Genomic DNA, 25,308 nt, shown 5'->3' with positions numbered 1-25,308 from the left:
TAATGAATGAAATTGTGAAAATTATATCAAAGGTCCTGTCACTAAGACTAGCAAACATGCTTGATAGACTGGTTTCATATACACAGTTTGCATTCATTCGAGGAAGAACCATTGCAGATAATTTTTCAATAGCAAATGAGATCATTTCACAAGCTAATAGGTCCAAAGACAGAAGAATCATCCATAAGCTGGATTTTGAGAAAACATCCGATAATGTGGCATGGCCTTTCCTTCTTGACCTCCTATATGCAAGAGGATTCAGTGATAGATGGTGTCGGTGGATTTTGGACATTGTTTCAATTGCTAAATCCTCTATTATGATCAATGGTTTTCCAAGAAAATCTTTCAGGCATCATAGGTGATTATGATAAGGAGATCTTTTATCACGTCAGTTATTCATACTAGTCATAGATACATTGGATCAAATTTTCAAAGCAATAGCAAATATCAAATGATTGAAGGCATTGGCATACAAGAGATCATCGGGCATTTTCAGAACCTACAATTTGCAAACGACACACTCATTTTTTGTGGTGCACATAGAAGGCACATCACTTCTGTAAAGTTCATTCTCTACTCCTTTGGAATGCTATCTGGGTTATGTTGGAAAAAATAAATATTAAATGTATTTGAAGAAATCGAAAGGTCATTTTGTAAACTTAATTGAAGTGGCAAAAATCAAGAGTCACATGGAAAATCTAAGAGTCACATGGGAAGTCTAAATGATAAATTTATTAGGAGAGTCAAAAGGTCATTTCTTATACCTATAAATAGGTGGTTATTGTAGAATGTATGGTGTGGTGAAGTGGTATCCAGAATAGAAAAAAAAGAGAGGGTTTGTGAGAAAAAGTTGTATTGCTCCATTGTTTTATATAGTTTCTCATACTATTGTTGTATGTTCCACCACCATTACATATTCTATCAAAATAGTATCAGAGCACGGAGGTTGGAAATATGTCCAACAACATGCAATTCCCCATTCCACGACTCACCACCACCAATTATGAGAATTGGAGCATCCAGATGAAGGTATTGCTAGGCTCCCAAGATATTTGGGAGGTTGTTGAAAAGGGATATGAAGAACCCCAAGACGACCGCGCACAAATGGTGGCACAAAGAACGACGCTTGTCGATCAAAGAAAAAAGGACAAGAAGGCCCTTTATTTCATCTATCAAGGGCTAGATGAAGTCGGATTCGAGAAGGTTGCTTGTGCCACCAACTCGAAGCAAGCTTGGGAGATCCTCGAGAATGCTCATAAGGGCGTTGAGAAAGTGAAGAAGGTGCACCTCCAAATGTTGAGAGGCGAGTTCGAGACTTTAAAGATGAAGGAAGGAGAATCCATCTCGGATTACTTCACTAAAGTTCTCTCTAATGTAAACCAAATGAAAAGAAATGGTGAGAATGTGGAGGACAAGCGTGTGGTGGAGAAGATCCTAAGATCCTTGGATCAGAAGTTTGACTATGTTGTGGCTACAATTGAAGAGTCCAAAGATGTGGACACTATGACAGTTGATGAACTCATGGGTTCTCTACAAGTCCATGAGCAGAGGATCTTGATGTGAAAAGAAGAACTCTTGGAGCAAGCCTTGAAGTGCAAGCTCACCATCAATGAGAAGAAGGATGGCCCAACTAGCGAAAGCAGTCAAATAAATCGCAGTCATAGTTATACCCGCGGATATGGTCTTGGACGAGGCCATGGACGAGGATGAGGTTCCTTTGGACATGGCAGAGGAAGAGGAGGCACAGGAGTCTTACCTAATGAAGAAAGCACACAAGGTTCCTCTGGCGAAAGAAGGCAACGAGGTTTCTCAAGAGGAGGACGAAGGTATGACAAAAGTAAAATTAAATATTATACTTGTGGTAAATATGGTCATTACTCCTCAGAATGTTACCATAATGAGAATAACCAAGTGCATGAGAAGGTCAACTATGCAAAGAAGGAGGAAGGGGAAGATGGTATCTTGCTACTAGCAGAGAAGGGAGAAGAAGCTTCCAATAAAAATATTTGGTACTTGGATACCGACGCAAGCAATCATATGTGCGGGTACAAACACATGTTCATAGAGTTAGATGAGATAGTGGAAGGCAATGTTTCTTTCGGTGATACCTCAAAAGTTCAAGTGAAGGGGATAGGTAAAATCCTAATTCAACTCAAGAATGGTTCTCAACAGTTCATTTCTAATGTTTACTATGCACCTAATATGAAAACAAATATCTTAAGTCTTGGTCAATTATTAGAAAAAGAATTTGATGTTGTTATGGAAGGTAGATATCTTTACTTAAGAAAACATGATCAGCTGATTGCAAAAGTACCTATGACCAAGAACCGAATGTTTATATTGAACATCAAGTATGTTATGACAAAGTGCTTGAGTGCATGCATGAAGCATGACACATGGCTATGGCACTTGAGGTTCGGGCATGTGAACTTTGGTTCCTTGAAACTCTTATCTTCGAAGGTGATGGTGAAGGGATTACCTCTCATTGAGGATATCCCTGAAGGAATATGTGAAGGATGTATTATTGGAAAACACTCAAGAGCTAGCTTCTCAAAGGAGTCATTTCATCAAGTCCAAAGGCCTTTGCAACTCATCCATACGGATATTTGTGGTCCCATCACACCGGCCTCATTTGGAGGTCGTCATTATTTTCTAACATTTATTGATGATTTTAGCAGAAAAACTTAGGTGTACCTCTTGAAGGAGAAACGTGAGTCCTTGGAGACATTCAAAAGGTTCAAAACTCTTGTGGAGAACCAAATCGGGTGCAAAATCAAAGCTTTGAGATCAGATCGAGGAGGAGAGTTCACCTCGAAGGCATTTGAGGAGTTCTACAAATCTTAAGGTATTTGGAGGACTTTGACCGCACCATACTCACCCCAGCAGAACGGCATAGTAGAAAGAAAAAATCAGACCATTCTTGACATGGTGAGAAGCATGTTGAAGATGAAAGAAATGCCAAAAGAATTTTAGACGGAAGCTGTGAATTGTGCGGTATACATTTTCAACAGCTGCCCAACAAAGAATCTTGAAGGAAGGACCCCTCAAGAAGCATGGAATGGATATAGGCCAGATGTATCTCATCTGAGAGTGTTTGGTTGCATTGCCTATGCACATATCCCAGATCAAAGGAGAAGCAAGCTTGATGACAAGAGTTATCCTTGCATCTTTATAGGATATGATCAGAGATCCAAGGTATACAAACTTTATGATCCAAAGGCGAAGAAGATCCTCATAAGTCGTGATGTGAAATTCAATGAAGAAGGAATCTGAAATTGGAGCACCAACATGATAGAGGTGCAAGAAGAAGAAGAACAAGTGAAAGCTCAAGTTGAAGATCCCACATCACCTTCATCACCTAGCACGAGATCTCCATCTTCAAATGAAGAATTCAGAAAGACAAGAAATATTCAAGATCTTTATGAGGTGACGAGTCCCCGCAATTTCATTTGTTTATATGCTAATGAGGATGTAATCTCTTTTGAAGAAGCAGTGAAGAATGAAAACTGGAGGATGGCCATGAATGAAGAGATGAAGGCAATCCAGAAGAATAACACATGGAAGCTTATTACTCTTCCAGAAGGTCATGAACCCATCGGAGTGAAATGGGTATATAAGATAAAGAAGAATGCAAAAGGAAAGGTGGAGAAATATAAGGCTCGATTAGTAGCTAAAGGCTACAAGCAGCAAGCCGGAATTGACTACGAGGAGGTATTTGCTCCCGTAGCACGCATGGAGACAATTCGCCTGATGATTTCTTTGGTTGCACAGAATAATTGAAACATCTACCAGTTAGATGTGAAGTCGGCATTTCTAAATGGCTTTCTAGAAAAAGAAGTATATGTTGAACAACCCAAAGGGTATGTGAAGAAGGGACATGAAGAGAAAGTTTTAAAGCTAAGGAAGGCACTTTATGGTTTAAAACAAGCTCCAAGAGCATGGAACTCAAGAATTGACGGCTACTTCAAAGCAAATGGCTTCAAGCAATGTCCCTATGAGCATGCTGTGTATGCAAAGGAGAAAAATTCTAACATTTTACTTGTGTGTTTGTATGTGGATGATCTTATTTTTACAGGTAATAATCCACAAATGTTTGAGGAGTTCAAGCATGCCATGATGGAGTTTGAGATGACAGACATGGGGTTAATGATATACTTTTTGTTGGTTTAGAGGTCAAACAATATCAAAAAGAAATTTTCTTATCCCAAGAAGGTTATGCCAAAGAAATCTTGAAGAAATTCAAGATGAAAGATTGTAACCCTATAAGCACCCCCGTTGATTGTGGAACAAAGCTGTCAAAAGAAGATGAAGGAGAGATTGTGGACCCTACTCTCTATAGAAGCTTGGTAGGATGTCTGAGGTACACGACATGTACTAGGTCGGATATTCTATATGCAGTCGGCCTAGTCAGCAGATTCATGGAGGAGCCCAAATTAATGCACTGGAAGGCAGCGAAGAGAATTCTTCGTTACGTCCGAGGTACTATTACTGATGGACTATTTTATTCTCATCATAGTAACTTTGAACTTGTCAGCTATTCGGATAGTGATTGGGCTGGAGACATGGATGATCGAAAGAGTACTTCCGGATTTGTATTTTCTATGGGAGATGCAGCTTTTTCATGGATGTCAAAGAAGCAACCTATTGTTACTCTTTCTACATGTGAAGCCGAATATGTTGCTGCATTCGCATATGTATCATATGCTATATGGCTAAGAAGCTTGCTGAAGGAAGTTCATTTTGAGTAAAAAAAACCTACCAAGATAAGCATTGATAGCAAGTCGGCTATTGCACTAGGAAAGAATCCGGTGTATCATCAAAGAAGCAAGCATATTGATGTGCGTTTTTATTCAATCCGGAAACATATGAAGAACAAAGAAGTAGAGCTACTGTATGTGAAGACACAAGATCAAGTTGCTGACATATTCACTAAACCATTAGGAGCAGAGCTCTTCACCAAGTTTAAAAGTTCTCTTGGCATGATGAAGAAAGAACAATTAAGTTTAAGGGGGGATGCTGGAAAAAGCAAATATTAAATGTATTTGAAGAAATCGAAAGGTCATTTTGTAAACTTAATTGAAGTGGCAAAAACCAAGAGTCACATGGAAAATCTAAGAGTCACATGGGAAGTCTAAATGATAAATTTATTAGGGGAGTCAAAAGGTCATTTCTTATACCTATAAATAGGTGGTTGTTGTAGAATGTATGGTGTGGTGAAGTGGTATCCAGAATAAAAAAAAAAGAGAGTGTTTGTGAGAAAAAGTTCTATTGCTCCATTGTTTTATATAGTTTCTCATACTATTGTTGTATGTTCCACCACCATTACATATTCTATCAGGTTAAAGATCCACTTCGAAAAGTCTAATGTTCTGGGTCTTGGCATTTAGCAAGCTCATAGGAATCGCATAACAGCTATTCTAGAAAGTAAGAGTGGAATTTTCACTGACATATCTGAGAATGCCCCTACACTATAAAAAGTTTAAGATGAATGATTGGACCCCACTTCTTGAGAAAATCTTGAAGAAACTAGTTGGATGGAAAGGTATAATAGTTTCCATAGCGGGACAGGCAATGCTGCTGAATACTATAATTTCACCAACTACGATATTTTGGATGTCTAACTTTATATTGCCATCTGGCATCATTAGAAGGATCGACAGATTTCACTGTGCATTTCCGTGGAATGGGGAGGAAAAATGCAAAACCGGGAGGTGAATGTTAAACTGGTTCTCAGTCTGCCGACCTAAGGAATTTGGAGGTATGGAAATTATTAATCTCAAAGTATTCAACCACGTGCTGTAATGCAAATGGTGGTGGAAGCTATTCCCGGTACCCAAACCTTAGAGTATGTTGGTGAAACCTGATTATTATCGAGATCAACCAATATCATATTGAAGACGCTGTGCCGGCAACAGTTGTCATAGTTCTGGAAAAGAACCCAATAGGTCAAAGGACTATTTCAGTCGTTAGTGAAGTTTCGTGTTGGAAATTGCATGCCCACCTCATTCTGGAATGATTCTTGGCTATTCGATCATCCTCTCAAAGAACAGTTCCCATGGTTACATATTCTTTCAGCCAACAAGGACATCTTGGTAGTGGAGACTTATAATTTATATAAGGATAATGAGAGTTGGCCCCTTACAACATTGCTAAATGATCATCCAAATCATCAGAAGTTGAAATAGGACCTGTCAGCAGTTGAGATTTCTATCCAATCGGATGCCATTGAATGGAGATGGTTCTCAGTGAAAAGGTTTTCAACCAAATGTTGCTATCGGTTCCTTCTTGATGGTGGTGTAAGACCATACATTAGTAAAGTATTTTGGAAAATCAGGATACCAGAGAAAGTTAAATTCTTCCTTTGTCTTAGTTTTCATAACAAAATTCTTACCAAAAGCAACCTTGCTAAGCGAGGGTGGAAAGGAAAGAGCAGATGCGCCTTATGCGATTCAAGTCAAGAGAATAGATCACCTATTTCTCCAATGTTCCTTCTTAAGGAAAGTTTGGTCATTGCTTCTTGAAGATTTTCACGTTAAGGAACTACCAGTATCTCAAATAGCATTATGGAATACATGCAAGCTGGAAGATCACATGCGCGTCTTTGAGAAAGGATTAGATATTCTGTTGGCCATGCGACTATGGAGCGTATGGAAAGAACGAAACAAATGATGCTTTTAATATCATGCATGTCTCCCAAACTTTGTGGTCCAGCAAATTGCAAGGCTAATTGCCTGTATTGAATACATCATAGGAGTGGATGTCATGCCCATTCAACTAGCCAAATGTTTGATCATTCACAAATATCTGGACAAACCTACTGCAACTTCTTTCAGTAGCGTGACCGATATTCGAGCGATTGTAAACTTGTTGCAGATCGAGGTGGAAGCACTTGGTGCTGAGCGTAGAGACAACAATAGTTTCTCAAGGTCGAATCCTCATAGAATACATACCACAAACTCTATTAAGACTATAACAAGGGTCTGAAGGCAAATAGGAAATCAGCACTGATCAGCACCTTCTCTTTACTATGTACATGTGTATAAATAAGTATTGTGACTCTTATTTAAACTAATATGATACTTCTAAGTTAGACTTTCCCTAACTCATTTGCATCAAAAAAAAAAAAGAAAAAGGCATGGTAGGGACTCTCCATTAGAAGTGTCCTGCTGACATTAACCAAAAAAAAAAAGGTATCTAGTAGTTGGCACTTTTTTGGGGAGTTTCACATAGGACGCTCTTAATTTCAAATGCTGGACACTTCAAGCAAAGTGTCCATATAATTACCACAAAGTGCCCTTATGTTTTCAATATATAGTTAGTAAGACCATGTGGACTCTTCAAGCGCATTATTCTTATATTTTATTAAAAAGTTATCGAAATTATGTAGATCTCTCTAAGCAGAGTGCCATTACATTTTTTATATACAGTTATCAGAATCACATGAACAAATTAAGTGTCATTACATTTTAATATAAAGTTATCATGGTTGATTATCACTTTAAGTATGTTAACACAACCTGAGAAATCATGAGCCAGATAACTTAAAACAACTTGCACACTCAATGCTATTCTATTAATTTGTTTGTTAAGCAACATACAAAACTCTCCTTTTCAGTTTCTCTTTCTTGGAAAAGCATAAATGATAAGTATAATAAACATCCCAATAAAAACATCAAAATACACTCTAATTGACCTTTATTCTTTAAGAACTGATAATTTTACTTATGTTTTGCAGAAAAGATGATTGCCAATGTAAAGAGATCGATTTGTAGATTCAAAAAAAAAAATTTGGAGTAAATCGGACTTAAAATGGATCCTGAATTAAGAGACAAAAGCAAGCTCAATTCCAAGCCAAATTGGGCTCAAAATCAGATCAAATTGGCCCAAATCTGAACCCAATTAACCAACTGGCGTACAGTGGACTAACCGGCCGATCCACAGGCATGGGGCATGGTCCACAAAATTTTTTACCACGGTCTTTGTCACGGTTCATCGGGCGGGGCGGCTTCTGTGTGGCATCGGACGGCTGAAAGGGGAGTTTACACGTGATCGGACAGCTCCGATTTCTTCGTTCCATATTAGGCGGTGGTGGCCCACTGAGATGGCACGATCCGATGGCTGGCATCACTCCAAGCACTCGATCGGATGGTTTAGGTGATTTTCGGATGGGAGAAGAGTTCTGAAGGCTTTAAAAACACGATCCGATGGTTGCTATTTGATCTAGGCCAAGATCCGACGGTTGAGAGTGCTGCCGACTTGTTTTGGGATGTTTTGAGCTGATTTTTGGGCCGTTTGATTGGGATCGGATGATAGGCATGGGTTGAGGACTTTGAAGGCAAACAGGAGTCCATTTTTCACTCGATTTTAGCTGGATTAAGCCTATAAAATGGGTATTGCGGAGCTAGAGAAGGGTGTGTAGAAAAATAGAAGCCACAATAAGCAATAGCAGAGGAAGCAGAACATATCTTTTTTCTTTTCTCTTTTCTTTTTAGTTTATTATTTTAGGTTCTGAGAAAGGGCGAATATGAAGATCTTGATGCGTGGCTAAATCCCTTCAACCCGAGAAGATGATGAAGTCTGTAAACGAATTTTTATTTTTTTTCTTGTATTTAATTTTTCATGCAGTAAAATTATACTTTTATTTCATATCTTTTTTTTCTGAGGTATTGATTTAGCATACATAGCCTATACCTTTTACAGATGTGCCGTGATTCCTAGATACGGTACGTATCCAAAAGAGATAGATCGTGACATGTTAGATTAAATTCTATCTCTTGTAATTAGATTTAGATCTAATAAGATAAGCCGTGATCTACTGATATGGTCTGTATCCCTTAGAAATAAGCTATACTAATATCCTAATCACAAGAATTAATATTGTAACATAAAAAAAATAAATTTAATTTATATGGTGGATTCAAAATTTTTGGATTATCTCTTTGATTTATTTTTTTCATAAATTAATTTATATTTATAATTTAATTTTTACTATTTTATTTCTCTTTAATCCTTCTATAATCAATTTTCTTTTATTTTTTCTTCAAAAAGAAAAACAATCATCCTAAATCCCCATGGAAATGATCCCGACTCACCCTATCTATATTGTTGGAGTTGATTTTTATTCTTGACCGCCTACGACAGTGATCAAATTTTGATGTCATTACTTGAGATCTAGGTATGATTATTTTTTTATTTATAAAAAAATAATTTTCTTTAATCTTATTTACTTTTTTAGTTAACTTCTTTAATTATTACTTCTTTATTTTAATTTTTTTTAATTATTTTTTTAAAAAAATTAATTATTTTTTTTTGCTTTAAATAATGTAACATAAAAAATAAAAATACCACATAATATTTAACTAAAATAGAGAAACTAATTAAATCTTAAAAGCCTCTTACTTGCAGTAGACATCTTGCTCTCTTTGCACAGCATCTTCATAAAATATCTGAAGGGCACAAATCCTAAATAAGATAAGGTGGAGATGTCATCACCCTTCTTTGGCCCACAAACCATCACCTTTTATATTGCATTAATCTAAATCATAACTTAAAATCAATTAGACGTTGGCTCCTAAAGACTCTCAAGCTCAATAGGACAAGGTATCCTAAGAGTTGGACCGGGTTAGAGTTAGTCACTTTAACTGGTGTCTAAGAAAATAGTTCAGAGACAAGATCCCGAAGGAAGATGGTTATTTAATTAGTTCTGTTCGCTTATCTGACCAACTTAGTTGGTGTCTAAGAAAAGCAACGAAGGGATCCCCACCAACCTTATACTTACCTGATCAGTTGAGTAGCTAATCTTTTAGTTGAAATGCTTAAAGGTGACCTTAAAATAGTTAGAAGCTATCTAGATCCAGGGTTACCCTTAGCTAAGATTGACTGTATAACTTGAATGCTAATCCACAAACATTAATCCTAATTAAAATACTCTTATCTATCGTCTCTAGATTTAGGACTCCTTAGAACTCATCTTTAGAATTCTTTTCTCATCTATCTTTTCTTCCTCTTCTCTTTTCTTTAAAAAAAAATTATAAAAATAATTAAAAATTTCTAACTTTCTTCTTGGACAGGGATATCTGGTCGATTAGTGAGAATAGATCCAAATCCTACATCTAGTCCAGTAGACCTTAAGCCCACCATAGGTGAACCCGAACATGAACCTCGGATCCTAAAAGATCTTTGCTATCCAGTTGGGTCAGCCCAACCCTCATGTATCTGACTGCCACAAACTAATGTCAATTTTAAAATTAACCTCACATCATAAGCATACTTTTTAAATTCATCGAAATCGAGGATGCATATATTTTTATGAAAATTTGAGGAAGTATGTACTATGATGCGGCTCCAACAGCTCACTTAGGATGTTGTAAAACTTAGGTTGATCAACTTTGCCCTCAAAGATAGTGCCAAAAAGTAGTTATACAGTCTTCCTAACCAATCCATAGTATCATGGGAGGGTTTTGCTAAAGTGTTCTTGAAAAAAAATTTTCCACACCATAAGACTGTCAAATTTAGAAATGAAATTAATCAATTTTATCAATTACCTGGTGAATCTTTTTGGAAGTACTTCGATCATTTTAAGAACCTTTGGAGTCAATGCCTACACCATGAAATAAAAACTTGGAGGCTGTGCCCAATCATTTATGAAGGACTAGATCCAAACTCTAGAACTATATTAGAATCAATGTGTCAGGGTCAATTTATAAATAAAGAGCCTAGAGAAGCCTAGCAATTTCTAAAGGACCTAGCAGAAAAGAGCCTATAATAGGAGATTATTTAGAAAATCTAATAGACTCACACCTTCAAGAGGGGGTGTACATCAAGTTCAATCTTTCCTAGCTGAAGAGGCTAAATTTGCTTCTTTGATTCATACGATAGAAGACCTAGAACTCAAGGGACACACCCAAGTGAACCAAGTTTCAACATCCACTTACAATGGGTGTAATGCCACAGACCACACAATGGAAGGATGTCTTTTCTTGATGGGTCCAATCGAGAATGAATGAAGGACCCATAAATGACCCCTACGCACCAATGTACAATCCAAGATGGAGGAACCACCCTATTTTTTCTTGGTCACAAGAGTCAAACTCAAGTAAACCTACCTTCACTCAAGCCAATCCCAGATCCACTCAATCATCAAATAATCCATCAGATTTCGATAATGATCAAAGGCTTAATTCGCTAGAAAAGAGTCTAAAAGTCCCGACGAAATTGACTGCTAACACCAACACTACACTAAATAACTTCATGCAGACCATGGACTAGCTTTTAACTTCCAACACCCAAGCTATTGCCCATTTAGAGATGCAGTTAGGTCAATTAGCCATGACTATGAGTGAAAGAGAAAAAGATAAACTATCAAGTCAATCTGAGGCTAATCCTAGGACCCAGAACAATCAAAGACCATAACAAGGATATCAGATCAACCAATTAAATGTAATTCATATCTTAAGATCTAAAAAATAAGTAGACAACCATGTCGGTACACCTGAAGATCAAGATGATCCATTGTCTAAACCATCTCATGAGCAATTGATCGATCAGACCGAGTCTAAAGAGCTTGAATTAATAGAGATTGATGAACTACCCAAGCCACTTACAGAATCCATCTCAGGGTTTAAGCAAGCCGAGACATCACCCACCAATCCTGTAGCTCCTTTTTCAAATAGACTTAGGTCCAACAGACATTGAGCCCATATGGATAAAATCTTAGAGATGTTTAAACAAGTGAAAGTAAATATCCCTCTACTAGACATGATCCAATAAGTTTTCACATACGTCAAGTTCCTCCAAGACCTATGCATAAAGAAGAAAACCACCAACATTTCCAAAAAAGTCTTCTTGGTGGCCAGTGTGAGCTCGTTCCTTTCAAGCCACATGCCTGTCAAGTACAAAGATCCAGGATGTCCTACAATCTCTTGTGTTATTGGAGAAACCATCATTGATAGGGCCTTGTTAGGGACTAGTGTGAATATCTTAGGGGCTAGTGTGAACATCTTACCTTATTCGATCTATGAAAAACTAGGGATAGAAGATTTAAAGCCTACAGAAATCAAATTACAATTGACAGATTGATCAGTGAGGATCCCCAATGGAGTTGTGGAGGATGCGTTAATCAAGGTCGGCAATTTCATTTACCCTATGGATTTTGTGATCCTCGAGACTGAACCAGTATCTAACCCAAAAGGTCACATCCTAGTAATCTTAGGAAGATCATTCTTAATAACCACTAATGCCCTAATCAATTACCGTAATGGACTCATGAAGCTCTCATTTGGAAACATGACCATTGATCTTAATATTTTCAATCTTGAAAATAAAAGGAACCAACTCGTTGACGTAAACATGATCCAGGATGAGATCTATGAGCCCATTGACCTAGAGGAAGAAGATTTTGACTGTAATCTCTGATCAGACCAAGAATCTGAAATAGCTTATAAAATTTATCCGTTTAGTAACTAGAGGGTTTATCCATAATGGCAACCATCTATCGAACCACTTGTAAGGATGGATGAACCAATACACAAACTATCGATTAAGGAAGCACTGAAACTAGAACTCAAAACACTCCCTGAGCACCTCAAATATGCATATCTAGGTCCATCAGAAATTCTGTCCGTAATCATCGTATCAGACCTAGATCAAACTCAAGAGGAGAAACTTTTAGCTGTCCTTAGAGAGAATATAGAAGCCATAGGCTGGACCATGACTGACATCAAAGGGATCAGCCCTTCAATTATTCAACATCAAATTCATTTAGGAGAGAAAGCCAAGCCAATTAGAGACCCCCAAAGGAAACTTAGCCCAACTATGAAGGAGGTAGTGAAGAAAGAGATTCTCAAGTTACTAGACAATAAAATTATCTCTCCTATTTCAGATAGTTCATGGGTTAGCCCAATTCAAGCTGTGCCTAAAAAGTCAAAGATAACAGTGATCCAAAATGAGGCAAATAAGTTAGTGCCGACTAGAGTTCAAACTAAATGGAGAGTCTGTATTAATTATAAAAAATTAAGTGCGGTCACAAGAAGAATCATTTTCTCTTATAAAAAATTAAATACGATCACAAGAAGGACCATTTGTCCTTACTATTTATTGACCAGATGTTGGAAAGGTTAGCCGGACATGAGTTCTATTATTTTCTTGATGGATATTCTAGCTACAGTCAGATTCCTATAGCACCACAGGACCAAGAGAAGACCATATTTATCTATTCATTTGGAACTTTTGCCTATAGATGCATGCCCTTTGGTTTATTTAATGCTCCATCTACTTTTCAAAGGTACATGATTAGCATCTTTTTCGATATGATCAAGAGATTTTTAGAAATATTCATTAGCAATTTTTCATCTTTGGCTCTACTTTCTCTGAGTGCCTTCATAACTTAAGACTAGTCTTAGAAAGGTGTAAGAAGAAATACTTAGTACTTAATTAAAAAAATATCAATTTATGATCAAAGAAGGCATAGTACTTGGCCATGTTATCTCAAAAAAGGGTATTAAAGTGGATAAAGTCAAAGTAGATCTGATTGTAAATCTTCACCACCCAAATTAGTCAAAGAAATTGCTCATTTTTAGGACATGCTGGCTTCTATAGGTGGTTCATCAAAAATTTTAGCAAGATAGCTCAATCACTGACTAATCTTCTTACCAAAGATGTCAAATTTGATTTTACTTCTGAATGCCTCAAATCTTTTAAGCATCTTAAAAAGGCACTGACATCCGCACTCATCATTCATCCATCCGATTGGACTCATCATATGTGATGCATCTAATCACACCATCGAAGCCATTTTAGGATAAAAAATTAATAAGCTGCCGTGAGTCAATTGAAGGAACCAGATCTAGGATTTCAGGGTTAGATCTTGAAATTTTTTCAAGATCAAACAGCGAAAGACTAAAATAAATTAAAATTTATCTTATAAAATTAGAGAATTTCTAGATCTAAGATCTTATTACATGATTATTATATGGCATCAAATCTGAAATTAAAATATAAAGAGTAAGAACTACATGTTGATCATATCAACATGTTTCTATACTACATCTAATGTATGTAAAATATAATAGATCAGATCTATTACCTTGCAAGTTAGATGTTCTAACTTTGCTGATCCGGACTTGAGGATGATGTTGCGAGCCACACACGTGTCTACCTCTAGGAGTCATCCACACGAGCTCACGAATCACGATCAGAAGTCCTGATCCAAAAAATCAGCACAGTATGCTAGTACTACGCTGATCCTTCTTCGATGGTCGATCATATGCCTCCTTCTTGATTTGGACTCTTCCAAAGATGAGAAATAGGAGAAGGAGTTTTAGATGAGACACTCTCAAAAAACTTATAGATGGAGGAAGGGAAGAGATGAACCCAGCAACTCTAGAAGAAGAGCCTCTTCTTCTTCTCTTTGCTCTAACCCAGACACCTAGTTTTGTGTCTATTAGATCTCCATGCCCCAAGACTCTTTCTCCTTTATTTTTGGATGCCCCAAAGGTCTCTCAATGATCTGTGTTTCACAAAAATTTCATGAAAAAATTTATTTTAAATAGAGAGATATGAGGAGTCCTTGTCTAGGTCAAATACTTAGTCAAGGATTATCCAAACAAGGCAAGACAAGGGTGCCCAACTCTTGGGCATCCCCTCCTTCTTTTTCTTCCGTGGACCACCAGGAAAGGATGCATATTATGTGCCATAAAAACCATAAAAATTCTAAAAAAATCTAGATAAAATCAATGCCATAAGGAAAGAGTTTTGGTTTTCTAAAACTCTATCTTATAGAATTTGAAATCCAAACTAATTCTTACTTTGACTAGATCCACAACCTCCATGTAAGAGAGAAAGAGAGAAAAATTTTGGTTGTGTGTGAAGACTTGAGAGAGAGGGTTTTGTCACATAGAAAAGAGAGAATGGGCATGGGATAAGAGAGAGTGGGCGTGGGGGGCTAAGGTGGCACAAGGTGGAATCCTAGTCTTACTAGGATTCAATCTATGACTTGTTCAAATTTGGTTTCTCAAATCAAATCAAACTAAAACTAAATCAACCTAATTAAAATAGATCTTAATCCAATTAAGAATCTAATTTAATCAGATTAAATTAGATTTAAATCTGATTTAATTTTTTAATCAAATTAGAAATTAGGTTGACCCAAGTCCTATTTGAGCTAGGACTAGTTTTTCGTTGCACTTGGCTTATCCAATAAATCAATTGGACTTGATCCAATCAAGCCCAAACCAAATCTAATTAAATCATATTCAATTAGACTTAATCTCAGTCCATTGGCTTAATCAAATTAAGCCAATTAGCAATTGAATTACTAATCGATCCTCCTGCAACACTTGCACTAGGTTAAATGTCAATTGTATTGATCGTTTAACCCTATAACGATTCTTAATCGTTGATCAACCATCCGATCGGATCGTGAACTCTAATGTGTGTGACCTCATAGGTCCGAACCAATGCCGGTAGTATAGAAATAAATTTTTGTACCAATCGAAGTGATCATCTAGCAATGGTGTCCGACGGTCGGATAGGTCGAATGTGTAGAACAATATCCTTAGAACCCATGCGGATATAGTTTCTATATAATTCATCCCCTTGACCAAAATACTCATAGGACACCTCAGAGTTCAACTATCAACTTTGATCAGGTTGTCCACATTGTATTTTAAAATATCAAATCCATCTGATGGATTATCCTGATCAAGATTTTGCTAAATTGAAATACAACGACTCATTCTTCTCCAACTCTTGGAGTGGTCAATCCCATCTTGATCACACTCTGACTTCACAAGTATTTGACTGTGTCTAGAAGCCTTCCATCACTGAATTAAAAATTTAGTTAGTCCAGTACTAAAGCACAGTGAGTTACTTGCAAGTTACTGAGGCGATCTCAGGTCTAAGGGATACTTATACCTATATCTCATCAGAGACATTCTCGACAGCAGAATGCTCTGGAGTTGGTCACATTCAATGATGATGTACCCTTATATTTAACCTGTATGCCATACCAGTGTCTCCATACTCCTTGGTTAAGAGGACAACCAACCCATATAGCCTACAGTGACCTATGCTCGATAGAGGCTATCATCCTTATTAACAACCTATTATTTGGTCGTGAACAGTTTTAAGGACTAATCGATAAATCTTCTCTTTATCGAACGTAAATAGTTCTAAGAACTTCATCACAACAACAGAGTTCATTAGAAGATGAAAACTTATGATGAAAATATCAAAAATATATTTTATTTATTAACAAATCAATTATAATACAAGGTTGCTCAACCGTCAACAGGTTGACGATTGACTTTTGGGACATATTTTCCAACAACTCCCACTTGTCCTAAAGCCAGTCGGCATAGTATCTAATACCCATCTTTGACTTGTGGTTGTTGAACTCCTTTATCGCCAGGGCTTTAATGAAGGGGTCGGCCAGGTTCTCCTTTCCGTCGATCCTCTGAAGGTCGACGTTACCTCGATCCACGATCTCTCAGATCAGGTGGAAGCGACACAAAATATGCTTTGTCCGCTGGTGTGCTTTGGGTTCCTTCGCCTGAACAATGGCACCAGTGCTGTCGCAGTAGAGCAGGACCAGACCATCGAGGGAGGGTGCTACTCTGAGCTCGATGATAAATTTTCTCAGCCACACAGCTTTCTTCGCGGTATCCGATGCTGCGATGTACTTCACCTCACAAACAGAGTCTGCCACAGTATGCTGCTTGAAACTCTTCCAGCAGATGGCTCCACCATTCAGAGTAAAGATATAACCGGACATGCTTCTACTGTCATCATGATTAGATTGAAAGCTGAAGTCTGTGAACCCCACAAGTTTCAGTTCTGACTCGTCATAAACCAACCATTGGTCCTTAGTATTTCTCAAATACTTAAGGATGGCTTTAACCACTTTCTAGTGGTTTTCTCTAGGATCAGATTAGTATCTACTCACTACTCCTAGTGAGTATGCTACATCTGGCCTTGTACATGTCATGGCGTATGTTGCTCCTAGATTGATTTTGATGACTACAAAACAGTTTGAAGGGATACAAATATTTTTTATTTGAAAAAGACCTTATGCTCTACAGGGGTAAAATTGTAATTTCATCAAAACTCTGATTTGATAGCATCATCGTGTAGAACAAATGATATGTAATCTATTGGTGAAAGTTTCATGGTTTTTGGACTTATATTTTTGGAGTTATGAAGGTTTGAAGTTCATGAGTCGACTCATGAGTCAACTCATGAAACTATGAGCTGATTGGCACGCAAAGATTAGCCATGGCACGCTGGTTTTCTGGCTTGGCACGACCTGTGAGTCGACTCATGAGTCGACCCACAAGGCATGAGTCGACTCATGAGTCGACTTCTGCTGTTTTGGGCCAAGAAAATCCAGAAACCAAATCTCTGGGCTTTGCAACAGAGGTCGACTCATGAGTCGACCCCTGAGGCATGAGTCGACTCATGAGTCGACTCATATGACGGGATTTGCCTGTAACGGTTAGTTTTTGGCCAGATTTGGTTGCTTTTTAATGCTGCTTTTTGTGCTCTAACGGCTCTTTTTCTGCCTAGTTTGTTTTCCCTTGTCTCTTAAGGCTATAAAAGGTTTCAAAAGGTGGAAAACAAAAAGGAGAGAGATCCAAATATCCAAGAGGCATTCAAGTGATTTGAAAAGAGAAAATCAAGAGCATTCAAGAGGGTATTCAAGTGCATTCAAGAGAAGGTTTTTCAAGCCAACTACTCAACATCATACAAGAGCTCATTTAAAAGCCTTCAAGAAGCCATCAATCAAGCTCACCAACTCCTCAAGCATTTACTTCATCTCTCATCCACTTTGAGGAAATCCAAGAGGGGCTTCTTCATTTGAGTAAAGCGTATTTATTGTTATATTCGCTCACTTAAGGAGCTATTCTTGTACTTATTTATGCTCTAAACTGATTTTATCTTGTGAGTAATTATTTTTGTTTTGGAGAGTTTCCAAAACAAGGAAAGGTTGATCCGAACCTGAAATCGGAGTGTATTGGGTCGGCTTGTACCCGGGAAACAAGTGGACTAGCTTGGGATAGCTAGTGTCGGAGTTTCCGACGGTTGTATTCGGGTTGAATACAAAGTATAGTGGATTGGAATTCTCAAGTAGAAGCTTGGGGAATGGATGTAGGTGCAAGGTTGGCACCGAACCACTATAAATCATTGTGTTTGTGGCATGCTTTATTGTTTCTCTTTAATTCTCCATTATATCCTTGCATTCTTGTTTTAAGTAATTAATCTCAAACTAAAGTCTCTCTCCTCATTCATCAAGCTTTTGATATACAATTTTTACAAGTAATTAGTTAAGCCTAAAATTTTTAAAACCCAATTCACCCCCCTCTTGGGTTGCATAGCTGGGCAACAAGTGGTATCAGAGCCCGGTGCTCTAGCCCTTCTTTGATCTAACAATCAAAGAGCCAAAGATCTATGGCAACCCACGTCGGCACTTCTCTAGCCGAGGGGCAATCTACCAACCGACCTCCACTTTTCAATGGGTCTAATTACACCTATTGGAAAGCTCGGATGAAGATTTTCATACAAGTACTAGACTATGATATGTGGAGTATCATAGTGAACGATCCACACACACCCACCAAGATAATAGATGGTGAGGAGTCAACCAAACCCGAAAGAGAATGGGATGAGGTTGATAAGAAATTGGCACAGTTAAATGCTAAAGCTATGAATGTTCTTTATTGTTCACTTGATGCAAATGAATTTAATCGCATTTCTACCTGTGCATCTGCTAAACAAATATGGGATAGGTTAGAAGTAACCCATGAGGGAACAAATCAAGTAAAGGAGTCTAAAATAAACATGCTTGTACATAAATATGAGTTATTTAAAATGGAGCATGATGAGTCCATAACTGCTATGTTTACTCGCTTTACTGACATAATTAATGGTTTGAAGAGTCTTGGCAAATCTTATACTAACAGTGAGCTTGTAAGGAAGATTCTCAGGTCATTGCCAAGAACCTGGGAAGCCAAGGTGACTGCTATCCAAGAAGCAAAGGACTTGAACACTCTACCTCTAGAAGAGCTTCTTGGATCCTTGATGACTCACGAGCTTAGCATGAAGCAACATCAAGAGGATGAAGTCAAAAAGAAGAGAACCATTGCCCTCAAATCCACAGCCTCTCCTGATGAAGAAACTGACGACACAGAAGATGAAGAACAGGATGAAGAAATGGCACTCATCACCCGAAGATTCAAGAAGTTCCTAAGAAAGAGGAAACAGGGGATGAGAAAGAGACCTTTCACAAAAGGAGAAAAAAGCAAAGAGAAAGAAAAGATCAACCCCTTATATGCTATGAGTGCAAGAAGCCGGGGCATTTCAAATCCGAATGTCCACAATTGAAGAAAGGTCCCAAAAAGTTCAAAAAGAAGGCAATGATGGCCACATGGAGTGCGAGCGACGACTCAAGCTCCGATGAGGAGACCTCAACAGAACAAGCCAACCTGTGCCTTATGGCACACGATAATGAGGTAACTTCTGAAATCCCTAGTGAATTTACTTTTGAAGAATTGCATGAAGTCTTCAATGATTTAATTGATGAATTGAAGAAACTAGGAATGAAAAACAAAGAACTAAAATTGAAAAATCAGTCTTTAGTAAAACAAGCAGAAAATCTTTCAATTGAAAAATCTACTTTGCTTCAAGAGAACCAAAGCCTAAAGAATGATATTAATAAGCTGAAACCTATAGTAGATAAATTCACCTTAAGTTCAAACAAACTAAATATGATTCTTGAAAATCAAAAAGCCGTATATGATAAGGCCGGACTTGGCTATAACCCCTTAAAGAAACAAAAATTTCTGAAAAATATTTATGTAAATTATTCAAGTAACAAGCCTACCAATACTACTTGTTTTAAATGTGGTAGAATAGGACATAAATCTTACACTTGTGCAAACATAACTGTAAAGAAAATATGGGTTCCAAAAGGAACCATCTTGACTAACCAAAAAGGATCCAAGAAAGCTTGGGTACCTAAAACAAAAACTTGATATTTGTTTGCAGGTGTGTCTAGCATCCCATGAAGAAAATAGGAAATGGTATCTGGACAGTGGATGCTCGAGACACATGACTGGTGATGAATCACAATTCATCACGCTTGATGCTAAGGATGGAGGGATGGTCACCTTTGGAGATAATGGCAAAGGAAAGATCATCGGGATAGGTAATATTGGTATCACTCCCTCCAAATATATTGAAAATGTTTTGTTAGTTAAAGGTTTAAAGCATAACTTACTTAGCATTAGTCAATTTTGTGATAAAGGGTATAAAGTAGTTTTTGAATCATCTGTTTGTATTGTGACTAGTCCTATTAATGATGGCATCAAATTTATAGGACATAGACATGGCAATGTTTATATGGTAGATCTAAATGATTTAGCCAAATTAGACATGCAATGCCTAGTATCCTTAAATGCTAAAGTTAATGAGACTAGTTGGCTTTGGCATCGTAGACTTGCTCACATTAGCATGCATTCTCTTTCAAAATTAATTAAGAAAGAATTAGTTCATGGCTTGCCTAAACTGAATTTTGAAAAAGATAGGATTTGTGATGCATGTCAACTAGGTAAGCAAACTAGAGTTTCATTTAAATCCAAAAATATTGTTTTAACTTCTAGACCATTAGAGCTTTTGCATATGGATTTATTTGGACCAACTAGAACCACAAGTCTAGGAGGAAAACGATATGGTTTTGTAATAATAGATGATTATTCACGTTTTACTTGGGTTTTCTTTTTGGCACACAAAGATGAAACTTTTCATATTTTCACTAAATTTCATCGAAAAGTCACTAATGAAAAAGGATTTTCAATTCAAAATATTAGAAGTGACCATGTGATTTATGTCACAAATTGACATAAAAAGTATCAATTAATATCTAAATTATCTAACTTTATTAAGAAATTGATATTTGTTATTATATTTTGCAGAAGAAGAGATCATCAATAGAAAGAACAAGGAAAGAGGATTCCAACGGCGCAAATTTTATGCAAAACGGAGTTAAATTGACCCAGGAATTGAAGAATGAAGAAAGAAGACTCAATTGGGTCAAACCCGAGTCAAATCAGATCAAAATTGGTCAAAAATCAACTGATTTGGTGATCTGGTTAGCCGCCTGGTCCACAGCAACAGGCGCATGGACCATGGACCCATCGGCGCACCATAAACCTCCTAAAACCTCTTAGTCCCACATCGAAAGTTTTGAAAACCTTATAACCCCCAAATGCCTATAAAAAGCCCCCAAAGGCCCTTGTTTTATGTATTCTTCCTTCCGATCAAGCTTGTAACCCTAGATAGTGGGGTTTTTAGCTCTCTTTTCAAGCCTCGAGCTTTGAGGCTTTTGTAATAATTTTTTTTTATATATAAAATCTTATTTTTATGCAATTTCATCTCTTTACATTATGCAATTTATTTTTCTTGCAATAAGGATAGTTTAATTTATGCAATTTAATTTTATGCAATTAGGTTAGTTTAAATTATGCAGTTTAAATTTATGCAATTAGGATAGTTTAATTTATGAAATTAGGGTAGTTTATTTTTCTGCATTTAAATTTTGCAAGTAGATTTAGATCATGTCTAGCTAAGCATCCCTTCTAAGGTTTGCGATGAAGCTAGATCATGAGTAGGGATTTTACATAGGGTTCTTTCTTTTTCTTAGGGTTTCTTTTTCTTCCTCTTTTGCCAAGAATTTTTGATGAACTACAGTTGGGTCAGAGTCCCTTCATAGTTCATGCTTGATTCAGTGCATAGGAGGAGAAAACCCTAAGGGATCCTAGTTACTACTCCCCTGTAAAGAATCTTGATGGGTTATCGTTGGGCCTTAGTCCCTTCATAATCTATGCTTGGGAAAGACAAGAGGAGTAGTCGTTAGGATCAATAAGAAAAATTCTAGGTAGAATTCCCTAATCTAGATCTAGTGGATTCAAAAACCCTAGATCCTTAGTCTTATTGTCCTTAGCAAACAACTTTCGACTTTCGATTTTTGTTAAAGCTCGCTTGAGCATAGATTTGAAAATCATTTTTTAAAACCAAGTCTCTGTGGGATCGACCCGTACTCGCTGGTCGTGCTACTCTGCACACCGTGCGCTTGCGGTTTTATTTATAAATTTTAAGATTTGCACATCAAGTTTTTGGCGCCGTTGTCGGGGATCTGGCGTTTTAAATTATTTTCAAATATTTGTTCTTCGTGCGTTATAACTCTCTTTTTTTTTTCTTTAGGTTTCTATATTTAGTTGGTGATTGCTGGAAAACTCAGGTATGCTTCTAATTTCTCTTTTATTATTTTTAGTTAATTACTTTTGCTTTTAGACCTAATCATTTGAATTTACTTAATCACAAAAAAAAAAAAATATATAAAACAAAACAAAAGACATTTCATAATCGTGAAGTAAAATATCAAAATAAAAAAAAAATTCTAAATTAAAATCTTTTACATTCTTGGTCATCTTGTTTATTTGTATTTGCATTTTCATAATTAATCTAAGGGCATCAACCCATTAACAAGATAAGGTGGGGATTTCATTACCCTTCCTTAGCCCAAAAACTATCTCCATCATATTGCATTACCTAGACTTTTAATCTTAAAATCAATTAGACGTCAACCTTAAGGAATTCGAGCTCAATAGGACAAGGAACCCTAAGAGTTCTACCAAGTTTGAGTTGTTTGATTACTTGGTGTCTAGGCAAGTCCCTGAGGGTGGTTTGTTAAATTGGTTCAGTTGCTGGCCTGGCCAACTCGTTTGGTGTCTAGAAAGGCAACGATGAGTGAACCTCCCACCTCTTATACTTACCTGGCTAACTAGTTGATCAATCTCCACTTGGAAGGTTTGAAGGGTCATCTTGGAACAGTTAGGAGCTGTCTAGATTTAGGTTAACCCTAGGATAGATTGAGTTTAATTTATTGATTCACTTGTTTGAAAAAAAAAAAAAAAAATTAAAATTTAAATTAATTTGGTTACTTTTCTTTAGATTTAGGACTCCTTAGGATCTTCTCTTTAGAACTTTTTCTCTTTTCTTTCTTTTCCTTATACATAAAAATTTTATTAAAAAAAAAAAATTGTATAAACATCGAGAACCGTACACCTCGTGTGTGGAGAAGAGTGTCGGGTCGTCTAGTTAGAATTGAGTCAATTCCTGTTGTTCCAATGGCTGAACCAATCCAACCCATGACCCTTAAGGATTTGTGTTATCCAGTTGGCTCCATCCAACCATCTTGTATCAGGTTGCCACAACCCACAGCTAACAATTTTGAAATCAAACCTCAAATCATAAATATGCTTCCAAAATTCACAGGATTAGAAGATGCTTATATATTTATTAGAGAATTTGAGGAGGTATGTGCAACCATGAAACTGCAATTAACAGAGGATGAGGTCAAACTTAGATTAATCAACTTTGCCCTTAAGGACAATGCTAAGAAGTGGCTTTATAGTCTGCCAAACTATTCTGTCACTACTTGGGAGGGCTTTGTGAGAACATTTTTAAAAAAGTATTTCCCCCATCATAAAACAGCTAGGATTAGGAATGAAATAAATCAATTTTACCAACTAGCTGGTGAATCATTTTGGAAGTACTTTGATCGTTTCAAGAATCTTTTGACCCAATGCCCACACCATGGAATAGAAACTTGGAGACTATGCCAGATCATTTATGAGGGGTTAGATTCAAACTCAAGAACCATGCTAGAGTCCATGTGCCAAGGCCAATTTATGGACAAAGAAACTACTGAAGCTTGGCAATTCTTAGAAGACCTAGCCGAGAAAAATTTACAGTGGGAAACAACTAGGGAACCTGATAAAGCTACACCTTCAAGAGGAGGAATGTATCAAATTCAACCAACCCTAGCATCAGAGGCCAAGATTGCAACCTTAACACGTAGATTGGAAGCCTTAGAATTACAGAGACCAGCCAATGTAAATCAAATATCTGCACCCATGTGTAAAGGGTGCAATGCACCAGACCATGTCTTAGAAGAATGTTCCTACTCGAATGAGTGTGCACAGGTGAATGCCACCTATCAAGGACCATTGAACAATCCTTATGCACCCACATATAACCCAGGTTGGAGGAATCACCCGAATTTCTCATGGTCCCAGAATCCTAATGTAGGTAATCCAAATTTCAATCAGCAAAATCTAAGGTCCAACCCAGTGATGAACAACCCGCCAGGCTTCCATGATAATGACAAAAAAATTACCTCTTTAGAGAAAAACCTAGAAGCCATGATGAAAACACATACCAGCTTTATGCAAACTACGGGTCAACTCATAAATAATAACACCCAAGCTATAGCCCGTCTGGAAATGCAAGTAAGTCAGCTGGCTTCGACCATTAGTGAACGAGAACATGGTAGGTTACCTAGCCAACATGAGCCAAATCCTAGGAACCAAAATGGTCCACGACCCCAACAAGGAAACCAAGTTAATGGTATAAATGCCATTCATACCTTAAGATCAGGAAAACAAATAGACAATAAGGTAGTTGCACTTGATGATATAGATGACTCATCTGCCGAGTCACCTTCTAAAACTACTACCTTTCAACCTCAAGCACCAGAAACTGAAAATTCACCTAGTCCGGTACTTAAAAGTCCTAGAGCTCCTTTTCCAAACAGACTGAAATCCAATAAATCTGAACATTTAGACAAAATTTTAGAGGTATTTAAACAAGTCCAAGTTAATATTCCTCTTTTAGATATAATCCATCAGGTTCCAACTTATGCCAAATTTTTAAAAGATCTCTGCACTAGGAAAAGGACCACTAATGTACCAAAGAAAGCATTTTTGGCTGCAAGTGTCAGTTCATACCTATCTAGCCATGTGCCAATTAAATATAAGGACCCTGGAGCTCCAACAATTTCTTGTGTTATTGGAGAAACCAATATAAAAAAGGCCTTGCTAGATCTAGGAGCTAGTGTGAATATCCTTCCATATTCGGTGTATGAACAACTAGGATTAGAAAAACTTCAACCTACTGGGATCACATTACAGTTAGCCGATAGATCTCTCAGGATCCCTAAGGGAATGGTCGAGGATGTTCTGATAAAGGTTGAAAATTTCATTTTTCCTGTAGATTTTATTGTTTTAGAGACTGAGCCAGTTGCGAATCCTAAAGGACATATACCTGTCATTTTAGGAAGACCATTCTTAGCTACGGCCAATGCTGAAATCAATTGTCGAAATGGTCTAATGAAGTTATCCTTTGGGAATATGACCATTGAGCTTAATGTTTTTAACTTAGAACAGGAATCCTCTTCTCATGCTGATGTCAATG

At 37.2% G+C, this 25,308-nt stretch overlaps 1 protein-coding gene and 1 non-coding gene across 2 annotated transcripts; one reads left to right on the top strand and one right to left on the bottom strand.

The window, feature by feature from the left end:
* The first annotated feature begins 954 nt into the window (after positions 1-954).
* On the top strand, positions 955-1,563 carry LOC140852398 (uncharacterized). The gene has a single exon (XM_073245330.1). The coding sequence runs from the start codon at positions 955-957 to the stop codon at positions 1,561-1,563; it is 609 nt and encodes a 202-aa protein (XP_073101431.1).
* A 21,986-nt stretch (positions 1,564-23,549) lies between these two features.
* LOC140852698 (small nucleolar RNA R71) lies at positions 23,550-23,656 on the bottom strand. Its single transcript, XR_012135600.1, has one exon. It is a non-coding gene; the product is annotated as a small nucleolar RNA R71 (small nucleolar RNA).
* Between the last annotated feature and the right edge of the window lie 1,652 nt (positions 23,657-25,308).

Source organism: Elaeis guineensis, chromosome 11 (genome assembly GCF_000442705.2).
Source record: "Elaeis guineensis isolate ETL-2024a chromosome 11, EG11, whole genome shotgun sequence".
Classification (NCBI taxonomy): Eukaryota; Viridiplantae; Streptophyta; class Magnoliopsida; order Arecales; family Arecaceae; genus Elaeis; species Elaeis guineensis.
The sequence above is the reverse complement of the archived record's forward strand: the minus strand, read 5'-3'. Positions and strand labels throughout refer to the sequence as shown.

Excerpts from the sequence above, each read along its gene's own strand:
- LOC140852398 (XM_073245330.1), top strand. The coding sequence starts at position 955 with ATGTCCAACAACATGCAATTCCCCATTCCACGACTCACCACCACCAAT.